Source organism: Somniosus microcephalus, chromosome 8 (assembly GCF_052327205.1).
Source record: "Somniosus microcephalus isolate GS21.2 chromosome 8, FLI_Smic_1.0, whole genome shotgun sequence".
Classification (NCBI taxonomy): domain Eukaryota; kingdom Metazoa; phylum Chordata; class Chondrichthyes; order Squaliformes; family Somniosidae; genus Somniosus; species Somniosus microcephalus.
Window position 1 is genome coordinate 209619788 of NC_140994.1, and position 14103 is coordinate 209633890.

General features: G+C 39.0%; 1 protein-coding gene across 3 annotated transcripts in view; it reads left to right on the forward strand.

Annotated features, from left to right (window-relative positions):
- The window catches only part of pitx1 (paired-like homeodomain 1), a 41498-nt gene extending 28940 nt beyond the window's left edge, over positions 1-12558 (forward strand). For all 3 annotated transcript variants that reach the window (XM_085995650.1, XM_085995649.1, XM_085995651.1), the window contains exons 3-5: positions 4952-5104; positions 5971-6176; positions 8619-12558. In XM_085995650.1, coding sequence (XP_085851776.1) covers positions 4952-5104; positions 5971-6176; positions 8619-9167 — 908 coding nt within the window. In that variant the 3' untranslated portion in view covers positions 9168-12558. The remainder of the gene's footprint in view (positions 1-4951; positions 5105-5970; positions 6177-8618) is intronic.
- The last annotated feature ends 1545 nt before the right edge of the window (positions 12559-14103 follow it).

Genomic DNA, 14103 nt, shown 5'->3' on the forward strand with positions numbered 1-14103 from the left:
GTAAACACAGTATGCTATTGCCTTTCAAAGTTACAACCCAGCTATATTCAATAATGCAATTATCAAATCCGGATTTGCATCGCTTTTGTTTAACGAGTTTGAATTCTTCAGGTTTTTCAGCAATATACTGCGGTGCTGTTTTCCATTTTCAGCTCTTTGTATTTGAATTTTTAAAAAGTGCTGCTGTTTCCTTCGAGCGTGGGAGAGTGAAATGTGCATTGTGAGGTTTTGAGAACAGTCACGTGGCCACAGGCATGCACCTGGGATCAACAGCTATAGATTAAAAACCATCTGTGTCTGAAGCCGTTTTATGACAAATACCGAAATATATCTAAAAGTAAGAACCATGAATTAAATTAAACCCAGCACAATGGCGAGAATGCAACGATTATTTCTCAGCTCGTTTTAAACTCGTAACTATGCTTCGGAGCTTGTTTGTTGAAACAGTTGTACATAAATTGAATTTTACTTTGAAATAACGGCACCAACGTTTTATATGTCAAAACAGTAGGGGACAAACTTATTAAAATCATGTCTATTGAAAATGAATATATGACACCATCAACCTGATGATTCAGGCCGTAAATGGTACGGTATCGAGCCTTGAAGACCAAGATGATCCCAAGGCCAGCTCCTGGTCTGTGCAAAGCTAACTGATCTCAGCTGCAATGATGGTGGAGCCCTTGGACGAGGAAGGTGAAGAATTAGCTAGTGCACAGGCTCCTGGTGGAGGTTTTGAAAGTTATGGATGGTTTTCCTAGAGTGAATAAAAAAGACTAACTCCTCCGGTTGAGGAGTCAGTAACAATGGGCGATCAATTTATTTTATTTTTAGTTATTTGTTCTCAGGATGTAGGAAACGCTGGCAAGACCACATTTAGTACTCATACTTATTAGCCCGAGAATGTAATGATGAGCTTCCTCCTGTTGTCAATGAGTTACAGTGTTTTTACTTCCATCAGATTTGATGGTCCAATTTATTTCACTCTGGTACAGCCATTCTCCTCAAGTCAAGCTCCCCTCCATGCTCCTCCTGCCAATTAGAATCCATTTGAGGATTGCAGGCGGAATGCTTTCTTTGTTCATCCGCAGCAGCTGGCGGATCCAACTCCACTTTCTTTTGCCTATCTCATCTTCTATTGGGGTTGTCTCCATTTCCTTTTGATATTCCATTTGGCCAAAAAATTGAATTATTTTCTTGCATAGTTATAATTGAAAATGTCTCACGCTCCAGATATCAGTTGCTGACAACCTTCAATTCTTCTTCACTCTTACTGCATCAAAATATTAAAAAATCACAGAGTAAGAAAGAAAGAACTTGCGTTTATATAGAACCTGTCACGACCTCAGGGCGCCTCAAAGTGTTTCACGGCTGATGAAGTCACTGTTGAAATGTAGAGAAACACAGCAGCTAACTTGCTCACAGAAAGGTCCCACAAACAGTAATCAGATAAATGGCCATTTTTTTTTTTAGTGATATTAGTTGAGGCATAAATGTTGGCCAAGACATCATGAGAAATCCCCTACCCTTCTTCAAAAGGGAACATCGATTTTTAACATCCACAGAGAGAGGACATACAGGGCCTCGGTTTAACATCTCATCTGAAAGACGGCAATCCCAACAATCCAAAATCCCTCAGTACTGCACTGGAGTGTCAGTCTGGATTATGTGCTCAAATCCTGGAGTGCGACCACTGAGCCTAGGCTGACACTCTAAGATCCGAGGGGGGCATTCATTTCCAAAATTGATATTTGTTCTTATTTTAATTTTGTAGCCAGCATTTAAACATTTTTAGCATTTTTATTATATCATTTTTTTAAAGTCCTGATCATTGCACTGTAACTGGACTGCAGTGTTTCATACTAATCACAGAATCTGAAGATTTTAGGCATTAATCTCATATTCTATGTTAGATGGACACTATCTTAATGAAATTGTGTTTGACAAACTCTTCCATTGTTGTGTAAAACAACAAAATTACATAAATTGTGTTAAAACACATATCAAGTCACTCGTGATATCGCCGTGAAGAAAATGAAGCATTTTTTTCAGCTACTGCAACAAAAGGGTCAACAGACATTTCTCGCGAAGAGAGGATCATTAGTATTAGTTTAATATTAAGGTCACTGATTTGTAGTTTCCATGAAAAAATGGATGTCACATGATATGGTCCCCCAAAAAATCAGTAATGTCCCAGAAAATCCTGTAATCCCATGTAATAAAAACAAACTATGGCTTATTCAGTCATAGATAAATAGGTGGAATTTGATCCCCCAAGTACAGGTGACAATCCCCGAATTTCATGTCATGAAAACAGCATTTGAATTATTCAGTCAGGGTTAGCATTGGGGCAAAACCATTTAAAATCTTAACAAATGAAATACTTTACAGTGATGTGATTAACCACAGCACTAGAATTCGTGTCCAGGGTTATGTTTATGATACAGTTAAATCTTCCCACTCTTTAAAGAAATCATATGCAGCCATATTCCAAGTATCCAACACCATCCCAGCTCCTCCTCCGTATTCCTAAATCCCACATGGTGCAATGCTCTAAGTAATGGCGACAATATTGGACACGTCTTCTACAAACACAATTACAGCCAAGAAGCCACATGAAGAAAAGAAAATAACTTTCTGGGCTATCCTGGGGAAGCTATAATGCTTACATGAGTCAATCATACCTCAAGCAGAACCTCAAATCCAAATATTTTCTGGAAAAACTGAACATAACTAGTTAGGACATAACTAACTAAATCACATTGTTACTTATATAAAATCTGAAATTGTGTTGGACGAGTTCCGTGGATTATTTGCACTGGGTGGATAGGTGATTAGCTAGTCAGTCGGATGTTACTGTATTGTGATAATACTGAGCTCTGAAAGATCCAGTATTGCACTGCAAGAACTACTGTTCCACAATATGGCCAATATGGATGCCACGAATGAAATGAACGAATACGTGTGTGTTTCCTAACAATTTAAAAGCTGCTGCAGTAAACTCATACTGCACAATTGCAAAGAAAATACAACGTGACTTTTTTAACATTCCCAACGATTGCGAATCTATTTACTACTTTACACAACAGCTGTATAAAAGTGTAAGCATTTTGGCTGCAACACAATGCTAGGTTCAAATGACTTTACAATCCGCTATCAAGCTTTGTTCTCGCGATTTATGATGCCGTATGAACCTTTTGTAAACATTTTCCAGATATCAGTTATTCATTGTATGATTCTCTCCACTTTCTGACACTGTCCCTCCTTGTACCCCACTTTCCTGTCTTTCGTACATATATATACACATATGCATAAATGAAAATTAAAAACAGAGCAAATCAAGCTAATTATAACTGCACAAGATAAATTGATTGAATTTAAAGCTGTGACAAACCACTCATTCCTCGTTGAAAAACTTGTACCAATGTCACTATTTGTAATTATCATGCAGGGTCTGGTACTATACTCCGTTGCTAAGCAACTTCTTTATCCTAAAACAGGCAATAATTTGGCCCCTTCTAAGAAAAAACGTACAATGGAAACATTTTGAATATGTTTATTTAATATACGCAGAGGAAAATGATGGTAATAAATATTTTATGCTGTGTCTACTTTCTCCATATACCTGTATCACACATGTGGCCCCAAAACTGTGGGAATATAAATCATATTTTCACACGTGTGAAGTCATAAGTATATTCAGCTGCAGAACTAGAACTACTTTCTGGCTAATTCCTCTGTCCCGGTAACTAGAATATGAGCCAGCCTCTAACGCCACCAACCCCCCATCCTCCCCCTCCCAAACCCCGTCTGCGGCAGATGTTATGGTGAGTGGCGCCCCAGCCTCAAACTCAACCCAGCAGAAGTTTGATTTATTTCTTAGTCATCCTGCTCATTTTAAATAATTTTTAAAAAACCACATCTGTTTGAATGCATTATTGTCCTTGTAGGGGAAACCAAACGAACTTCATTACTGAAAAAATTAAGATTGCTTTTATTTCTATGTGGTTATATTGAGCCACAAATCTGAAGAACGTATCATACTGGCTCTGTAAGTGGGTATTGATATGAAAGGCCAGCGAATTCAATACGTAATCCACACTTAGGGGATTTTGAAGAGTGTAACGATTTCTGAAGGGAAACGAGAAGGGGATCACATAATGTAACGGAGAGTGATAAAGTACACTAAACGCTAACAATAATCCCCATTCAATTCATATAACATTTATTTTTGAATTATTTTATTAATTCAAACTGTTTTACAAACAGAATAAGGAATGGTAGGCTGTCGGAATCCTGGATTTTACTTCTGGGAATATTGCAATTCATTAAATTATCATTCATAGTATAATAATTGAGTGTGGTACATAATTAATTGACTGAAGAAATAAAAGGTTTTAGGAATTCTGAAATCTTGATTCTCTGGGTCTTTACTGTATAATCTCTAATATTAAGTTGTAATTATTGTCGACCTGTCGCTTTATTGAATTTGGAAAGAAAACTCTTAATCGCCATTTTACAATTGGACTTGTTTAACGGCCCTGTTCAGGTGAATTGTGTCTTGTGATTTGGCGGACGCTGGGAGCTTGTTTCCCCTAGATTAGCTCAGTCGAGTTCTGATGTTTTGTGGGTGGTGACTCATCAGCAAAAACTAGGAGGAATCTTCTGGCAGTGGGAGGAGTTCTATATCAGCTCCGCCACCTTATCCAGGCGGATCATTCCTGCCCTCGGCACAGTATACAAATCCAGCTCCTGCCTCCCCAACACACTCCACACAGGCTTCAAATGTTCGGCTGAAGCATTCAGCCTGACTGTTTGAAAAAGGCATCATGTTTCATTGAAGGAAACCAATATATATTTATTTTATCTGAACATTCGGATCTTATCCTGTGGATATAAGTTAAACGAAAAATCGATGAAATAGTAAAAGAACGGTGAACTGTTTTTCAAGGTGCGATGAATGTGGAGCGACTAGCTGAAAGCGGAAGATCCCAGGCTCCTTGTGACATGGCTGCTTCTAGTTTCCCTTTGCTGCGGCGGTCGGGTGAAAGCAGAGAACGATTAGAGAACACGGCTAGCGAGTCTTCGGACACGGAAACTGCAGGTAATGGATGCACCGAGTCCCCTATGTTGGTAGAAGTAGTGCTCCGGAGGGAGAAAATGACCTTCCGACCGTCTCTGATATCAAATCTCCGGAATAAAGCCAGACACCAAGATTTATGAGTGTTTGCCCCTTGTGTAGAAATGAAAGGAATGATAACCAGTGCATAGTTAAATCTAAAAGTAAACGTCAGATTTCCGTGAAGCTATTTTCGCCAACCCTCCTTCTGTTCTTTGCACGATAAAGCGAGATAAATACGTGATCGAGGGATAAAAGCTGTCATCATAAAAGCACATTTTGTTCTGTTAAATGTTAAACGTTAATGTTTAACCCAGTTCGTTGACAGAGTGACAGAATGAAACAGGTTTATGTGTTGCACACATGACTGCCGTTTTGGGGCTGTTTGCGAATGGCTCCTTGTTGATCAGCGAGCTCGTCAGAGACGATGAATGAAATGGAGCCGCGTTGTATGTTCTGATCCGTCAGTGTACAATTGAACTTTAACCGTTTATAAACTCGCGTTAACTGTGTAGCTTTTTATGACCGTGTCGTGTTTTCTTCCTGACAATAATCCGCGTGCCTTAAACCAAATGCAAGTGCAAGAGCAATTCCTAAACAGCGCAATCTTGATGATAATAATATTGACACTTGGCCACTGTAAAAATTATCTTTTACTGATCCCTTATTACTATTGCTGGTCTTGCACCTGAGTCAGTCTCGTAGTTTGGTGCCGTTTGATCATTGATAAACGCACTGTGTCCATAACAATTAACTGTTTTCTTTGGCAATTGTAACACCGCTTTTTTATCAGGTTCTGGCCGAGTTATTGTAATGTGTAAATGTTGCATATCTGTGTTTGTGTTTTGTAGATAAAGAAAAATCGATGCAGAACAAATCTGAAGATTGTAGTACAGACGATCCATCCAAGAAGAAACGGCAGAGACGTCAGAGAACACATTTCACCAGCCAGCAACTCCAGGAGCTGGAAGCGACCTTCCAGAGGAACCGATATCCAGATATGTCAATGAGAGAGGAGATCGCCGTTTGGACCAACCTCACCGAGGCCAGGGTTCGAGTGAGTATCTTTAACCTCCTGATATCCTGGCCAGTATTTATCCCTCAACCAACATAACAAAAACCGATTAGCTGGTCATTATCACACTGCTGTTTGTGGGAGCTTGCTGTGCGCAAATTGGCTGCTGCGTTTCCCACATTACAACAGTGACTACACTTCAAAAAAGTACTTAATTGGCTGTAAAGCGCGTGGAGAGGTCCGGTGGTCGTGAAAGGCGCTATGGAAATGCAAGTCTTTTTTCTTCTTTTTTGATCAGTTCCATTAATTTTTTTAATAAATACTGACCGAAAACTGATAGTATCAAGGGTTAAACTGCACAACTAGGGATCCAGATACATACTATAACCATATGATCCACACTATAACCAAATGAAATAATTACTCATAGTCCACCTACAATTAGTGTTGTTAAAATTTTAGACATATGGTTAGATGTGTATAACTAGTAGATATCGCAGCATTTCTTGACATTGGAACAATATAAACAATGTGGAATTAAAGTGCCTTATATATGGAAATACTGTTTACTGCAATGATGCTTATGAGATTGAACGAGGTAGTTGTTGGAGTCGTGCAATGGGAATGAATCACACCGGATATTTGCCGCGCTATGGTCCCAAGTAAAGTAGAACAGAAGCCTGAGTAATTCGCTTCAGTCAGTCAAGCGCCATTTATAGTAAAATGTGAAAAATAAAAAGTTTCATGCATTTCCTCAACATGACTGCCTTTTGGTGCTCTATTCGAACTCCAATACTGCCCCGAGGATTTATTAAGACTCTTTAATCAGAGTGAACTGTCCGAGCTCTCAAAGCGCATATTCGTGGAAGCCCTGGTGATGAAGATCAATGAGCACGAATACTATGTTATATAATCCAGATAAAATGATTACATCATGCAACGTTGTCTTTAAATAAACTCGTGTGTTTGCCCCTGAGAGCTCTGTTGACTGGTAACCAAACAAGTTTTAATGTGTCCCAAACACTTGCAGTGTCAGCTCTATAGATGGAAGAAACCACTGTTCGGGGATATGTTTGTAAGCCAAACTGAGCTCACGGCGGTTACAACCATTACCAGGGAAACAACCCGTGTTAGTGAGCGAGTAATGAGCACCTATATATTTCTCAGTGTGTTTTCACCTGAAATACTGACAATAACCCCATTGTCTAGTATTTTTCAGACCGTAAAGTTAGACACAAATGTTTTGCAATTTCTGTTAACCCTGCTATTACGAAATCTTACAACATTCCCTAAAACTAATAATTATCCAGTTAATTGCAATGTCATATTCTATTAATTTTCAGCGAGAAGAATAGCAGAACAGCCCAGTAGATTAAAAAGAGCTTCCATAATTATAGGATCATTGATTTATTTTCTACATAAATGCAGCTTACTAGAAAGTCCGTGGGAAACGCTACCATTGAAAAGAGATTTATTCAAGAACCTCTGCTGGTCATGTAGCATTCTCCTGATCTCATTTATATAAATAAAATGCGGTTTTAACTGAAGCAAATCGGGTGGGTTTCGCCAGTTGGCGCTCTTTATATTGCTGTTACAACAACCATGTACTGTCCGGCCAGGCGGTCATTACTAAGAATTGATTACTCTATGAATTTTGTTCAACGTTGCCTTCCTTCCCGGAAACACCATGAGCTGTATCAGTAGTGCAATGATTCTGAAAGTGACAATAGTCGCAGGTGGGAAGTTAATAACGATGAGCTTTTACCGTGTTCTACTTTCAGAGGGATCGAAATATTTTGCATTGTAAAACAGGCAGAAGGTTTCCGATCTGAATAGTGGACTGTTCTCGAAAGGAAGCGAAGCCGTTTCTCTGAAATTCGGCTTTTAACCCTTTCTCAGAGCGCCCGTTGATCAGTTCAATTAAATTCAGAATCAACCATCTTGGTGCTTATCAGATTTAACCCTCTCTATAAACAGATAAGATCCCACGCCTTTCAAAAGAAAACCTTCTAAGAGATGGAAACAAAAAACCAAGCGAACGGCAGCTTAGATTTTAGCAGTAGTTTGAATGGAATGTCGAATTGCACAAAAATACATTACAATCTGTCGGCTTCTGTTGACATCTCTAACATTTTCAAATCGACGGGTTTCTTCTGAACATTTTTTACCATTTGATATTCATGCGGGTATGCGATCTCTTCCTCCGGAGTGTCCATACTCAAGTCACGTTTTTAAACACAAGCCCATAAAAGGATCATCTAAATGGATACAGTGAAGGTGTTTAAATTCTAAGTTTAAGCATTTTTTTCAGAAACGATGAACTGCCAATCTCTTTGCGATGTGTTTCTGCGAATTCGGTTGTTTTAAGCAGTAGGCCCAGTTTCTTATTTCTTGTTGCTCTACATCACTGACAGCCTCATGCATTATATATGAGTACAACATTGATCATTTTAAATTCTGACTGGTCACTGTCTTCTTCTATAGGTTTGGTTTAAGAACCGCAGAGCAAAATGGAGGAAGAGGGAACGCAATCAGCAGGTGGATTTGTGTAAAAATGGATTTATGCCGCAGTTTAACGGCCTGATGCAGCCTTACGATGACATGTATGCCGGTTACAGCTACAACAACTGGGCGGCCAAGAGCCTGGCCCCAGGCCCGCTGTCCTCCAAAAGCTTCCCTTTTCTCAGCTCCATGAACCCATTGTCTTCTCAATCTATGTTCTCCGCTCCAAGCACCATCTCCTCCATGACAATGCAGTCCACTATGGTGCATTCGGCTGTACCAGGAATGCCAGGCTCGAGTCTCAGTAACATTAATAATCTCAACAGCTCCTCTCTCAATTCAGCCATGTCCTCGGCTGCCTGCCCGTATGCACCACCGACTCCTCCTTATGTTTACCGGGACACTTGTAACCCAGGCCTTGCTAGTCTCAGACTGAAACCCAAACAACACAGCAGTTTTGGATACAGCACTTTGCAAAATCCAGGGTCTAGTCTTAATGCGTGTCAATATGCAGTTGACAGACCCGTGTAATATGCAAAATAACTGGACATTTGATGCAGACTCACAGAGGGGAAAAAAGCTCCAGTAAAATAGGATTTTATTGCAACATTTTAATGGCGTGTGCGGGTTGCCTCTCTCCTGGATTTCAATCACCATCCTGTTCCATTCTCAGAGAAACATATTTAATTTCAAGAACTTGAGTGCGGTTTTTTTAATATTCAGTTGGGTACTGTAGTTCGGGTATCCGTGAACGTTTTTTAAGCTTAAGTTTACTATTAATACTGAACAATTGAAAGTGGATTTGTGTATATATAGAAATCAATTCTATTATTGTTATATGTTGCAATACGTTGATAAATATAAAGTTTAAAACAATGTTTAAACAAACAAAAAAATTGCATGTCTATTGCTGTACTTCAGATGAAGGAATGTTATAAATGATCGCCATTCCTAACTCCACCGTAAAGAAAACCTACCTCTAGTCTGGGATTATTTCACCCAAAAATGAAAACAACTCGAATTTAAAAAAAATAGCATGCTATAAAAAATTGACTGTTTTTACATAGAATTGCTTTTAACTGGATAGATTTTTTTTAAACCCCAACGGAGAGTATAAATATTATCTATATATGTTTTAAAAGCTGAACTATCTTTGCTATGTCTCCACTTCCGGTCAATGTCAAAAACGATGGCCGATTTCTCTTCCTGGTGGCATTTCGGAAGCAGGGTTGTACAGTGTAGATTGCTGTAATAAAATCTGAAAACATTTAAAAAGAAAATTATCTGGATGAATTGATTTCTCTCCACCCCGATCCCCTCAGAACAAAATGTTTTACAATAGGCTGCAAGTTAAGTGCAGTCCATAATAATAGCGACCCAACTTCTCTCGGCCCTGATTAAGTAAGGCCGGCGGATTTTAGTACCAGTAAGATATCAAGCTGTTTCTATTCTAACCGTGCTGAACAATGTGCACAGATTGCATTTTTATACATGTGTTCAATTCATAAATTTCACGCCCAGTTGTAACTTTGTAGCACATTTTATCAGGAAAAAGCTTTAAAATATTTCTTCGGCCGCATGCTTTGAAAAACGATATCAATTTGCAAGTGTGTAAAGATATAGCCGTGACCGAATAACAGCAAATCCAATCACAAAAAAATGTAACGCTTTCAAAACTCCACTAGTTATTCCTTTGGCCACCGTCAAATGCCCACAAAAAAAGCTAAAAGAAATAAACACTGAAAGAATTAAAACAGGCATTTGGTTTTTTTTTAGTCTAGGGAGCTGACAACTGGACTGGCAGAAATTGGAATTATAGTGAGACTATGATCGGAAAGTAATGCACTCGGATGCAATGGAGTTTCATTGTTTTGAAGATGCCCAGAATACAGTATATAAAACACAAATCGCTCACAACTCGGCGTCGTAAATAATAACGAAACGCCGCACACAATTCAGTTTTAACTGATTTTTTTTTAAATGATACGGTTTATGAGTTGTGTCAGTGCAGAGAAATGATTTGCTCCAGCTCATACATCGACGTCAAGTTTTACCTTGTGTAAAGTCTAGCATTTAAATAGTTCACTCGAAGCAATTTATTAGAATATCGCCCCCCCCCCCCGTAAAATCTATCTCCTGTTGGGTTTTGTTAAGTAGTCTTGAAGCCGAGAAAATAATGTAATAGAACTTTTCCTCGAAGCACTGTGTTTTTATTAGCGTAATTATTATAATACGCAGAGATCGGGGGTTGGTTGGCGTGACGTTTTCTATAGCGCGTGTAAAATTTATTATTATAATTCAATAGGGAAATATTAACACGAGTGTTCCTCCTGTGTCGATTCACAGCAAAACTAACCAGATAATTATTAGATACGAAATTACCGATCATTTGTACAAGGAAATATACAGGGTAGATATGTACACAGAAGCGTTTAAGTAAAAGCAGTGTTTTTATTTATTTATATATAAGCTAGGCGTTGACTAGAATGTGCACTAGACAGTTTGTGGTGCATTGTCTACACTCAGGCAGGCCAGGATCAGAAATAGCCGGTGCAAAAACTCCTAATGCACAACCCAACTGTAACTAGAAAGTTGCTCCGTTATTTTCCGCGACTCTTTACAGACCCTCTGTGAATCCATTAACAGTTAACATAGAAAGCAGGTAAAGTAACATCGGGATCATTACCGGTAGGTTCAAGCCTTAAAGTGAGCAAAGTAAAAAGAAAGGGTGGGGGAGGGGGGAGGGGAGAGGAGTGACATAAATCCCAAGCGCCCTGCGGCCAGACACCTGATTTTTTTTAGAGATTGAATTTCAGTTTGCAGGATTAAAAGGAAAACGTTTAAGAAATTAAGTCTGGGGGGGGGGGAGACTCCAAACCAGCTGTGAAGGATTACTGGCAGTCGGCGCCAGATCGAATTGTTTCTGTTAAAATTGTGTTCGAGCGGTGCTGGCCTTCAGAAGAGGCAAACCAAAGGATCTTTATCTCAACTTTCACATCGGGGTGAGTGAACATCCTTATCTTGTCGCCTCCCCCCCCCCCCCATAAATGTACAAATGACGTCGAAAATTACGGTAAACTGTCTTTTCCTTTTTAACTTCGTAATTTTCCCGTTTGCTTTACGTTCTATTTATTTGTGTGCACTTTTTACAAAAGTTGTCCTCTAATTCTCCAGTTGACCTAAAGTGGTCCTTCCAACTGTTTCCACGTGGTTGCATTGCAAAGGCATTTCAAAGAGCAGCGACAGGTCCGCGCTTTCAGTTTCAAGTCACTATCATGGCATTTCTACCCGAATCTGACTCCCTTGTAAAGTCAGGCTGATGCAGAGATGTGCTCAATCTCGTTTACAGAGAGAACATAAGGAGAAATGTTTTAAAGCGTTAAACTGGTTGCAGTGGCGTCTGCGATAGAGTCGTTGGGAATGACACCGTTCAGTTAGGTTTTGAAGATTATTTTCAACGGAAAAAAATGATGTTCAAAAATCGAATATGCAACGTGTGTTTCTGGCAGTTTAGTATAATTCTTCGAACTGTTCATAACGACAGGTTGACTCAAGGACAGAGCAGCCAGGCTTTCCATGCGCGTTGAGATCGCCTTTGTGTTGACAAGGATCGAGTGGTTTCCCCAAGTGCCCTATAAATTATGAATTTATAATAGTATCGTAGATTGACTCCTTTGGTTGAGATTGTTATTGTAAAAGTCAGTCATGATATTTGCTCGAAGTTATTGTGTCGTGATTCCAAACAAAGCCTTTTTACATTTTAAACTTTGCCCCATTTCAACTGTCGTTTGGAGACGTAGATTCATTTTGCTGCTATTTTTATGTATATGCTTTGAACGTAACATCGAGGTAAATGTTTTATAAAGAGACTGGTTCAATGCTAATTAACTGTTTTTCATTGAGTTCGTGATTGTGAATACATCCTGCCCATTAAATAATATTTACTAAATTATTTACTATGTTATTTTCTTTGTTTACAGGCCCTTGTGAAATCAGTGTTATGATTGTATTGACTTTTTAGCCTAGGAGACGGCAAAACAGGAGATCAATTGTGTTCCTTCATTGAGTAAACTGCGCGCGTTGCTATTTTTTTCACCTTTTATACTTTTTTTCCCTAAAGTCCATATCGCTAAAACTTAAATGTTGTATTCTATTTTGTGACTCCTTGGTGTCAATTACAGAGGACAAGGAGAGGTTTATAAAAATGGGTGAACATTATTAGATCTGAATTGAAGCAGTGTTGACAACGTCCAGTGTTTATAACCGCGGAGTATCTGGACTGTGTATTTAGACTGGGTTAGATGTGAGGACTTCAGCAAACCAACTACTGGTAAAACATGCTTTTTGGAAGTTACTGGAAATAATTGCAGACAGTGGAAGTGCAGAGGTGTGTCTTCTGCTGGGTTCCAGATTTAAATGTGGACCTGGGTCACGATGGACCCGTCAGGCCTAGGTACTTTATTGGTAAAGAGGGTGCACTTTCTGCATTGCGCTGGGGGCGTCCAGAACTGTGGCCAGAAGCACAAAAGACGAAACAAAACCTGCGAAAGTACGAGGTGGAGGGCAAGTTAAAGGGTACAAGTACATTTAAAACGACCCAACTCAAAGTGGCCCCTGGGGAACGTCTGCTTGAGTTCAAGTTAAAGTTGTTTATTTACTTGGTTTTTTGTTGTTGAAAACCTTCAGTCTCTGACTCACCCGTGCTTACTATCCCAAATAAAATTTTGGAAATAGTTTGTAATCAACTGGACTTTGTAAAAAGTTTATTTATAGACGCTGAGGCCACAGTTGGGACTTGCACTAGATAGTTCTAGACCTTGATTATTCCTAGTTAGTTACATTTATCTTCAAACTGCTAAATCACAGAAGCGGATTTTTAATTTGCGTTTGCTTAATGGGATGAACCGAATCACGCAACAATTTGTGATTGAATATTTAACCGGATTAATTCCGAAACTGACCTATGAAGGGGAGGAAAGAGCGGAGGAACTAATAACCACCAGGGACCTCCCGCCGGCGATACCACGCTGGGTTGGAATAAATTCTATACACACTCAAATGACCATCCCGGAGAGGTCCAACGGGTGGGGATATTTTACAGTCGCTACTAAATTTATATAATCTTTGACATAATAATTTGTCTGAAAATAGTATTCTGAATTTTTATTTGGTGCATTTGATCTTTGTTGTACTGCAATCATTTTATAAATATGGGCATCGTTATATATATATATATACTCACTATATATAAATAGATTTGATTCATCGCATAGCTTATATTTATTTGTATTTTATCAGGTATGCTGAAATATTTGTTACAAAAATAATGTTTGCCTTTCCTCTCCCGACTCCATCAGGGTTAGTTACCGTTACCGGAGGACTTCAATTGCACACACGTTTTTCTAAAAGACGTGATCAAAAAAACAGTAATTCACAAGTTGATCGCCTGATAATGTTGATTTTGCAA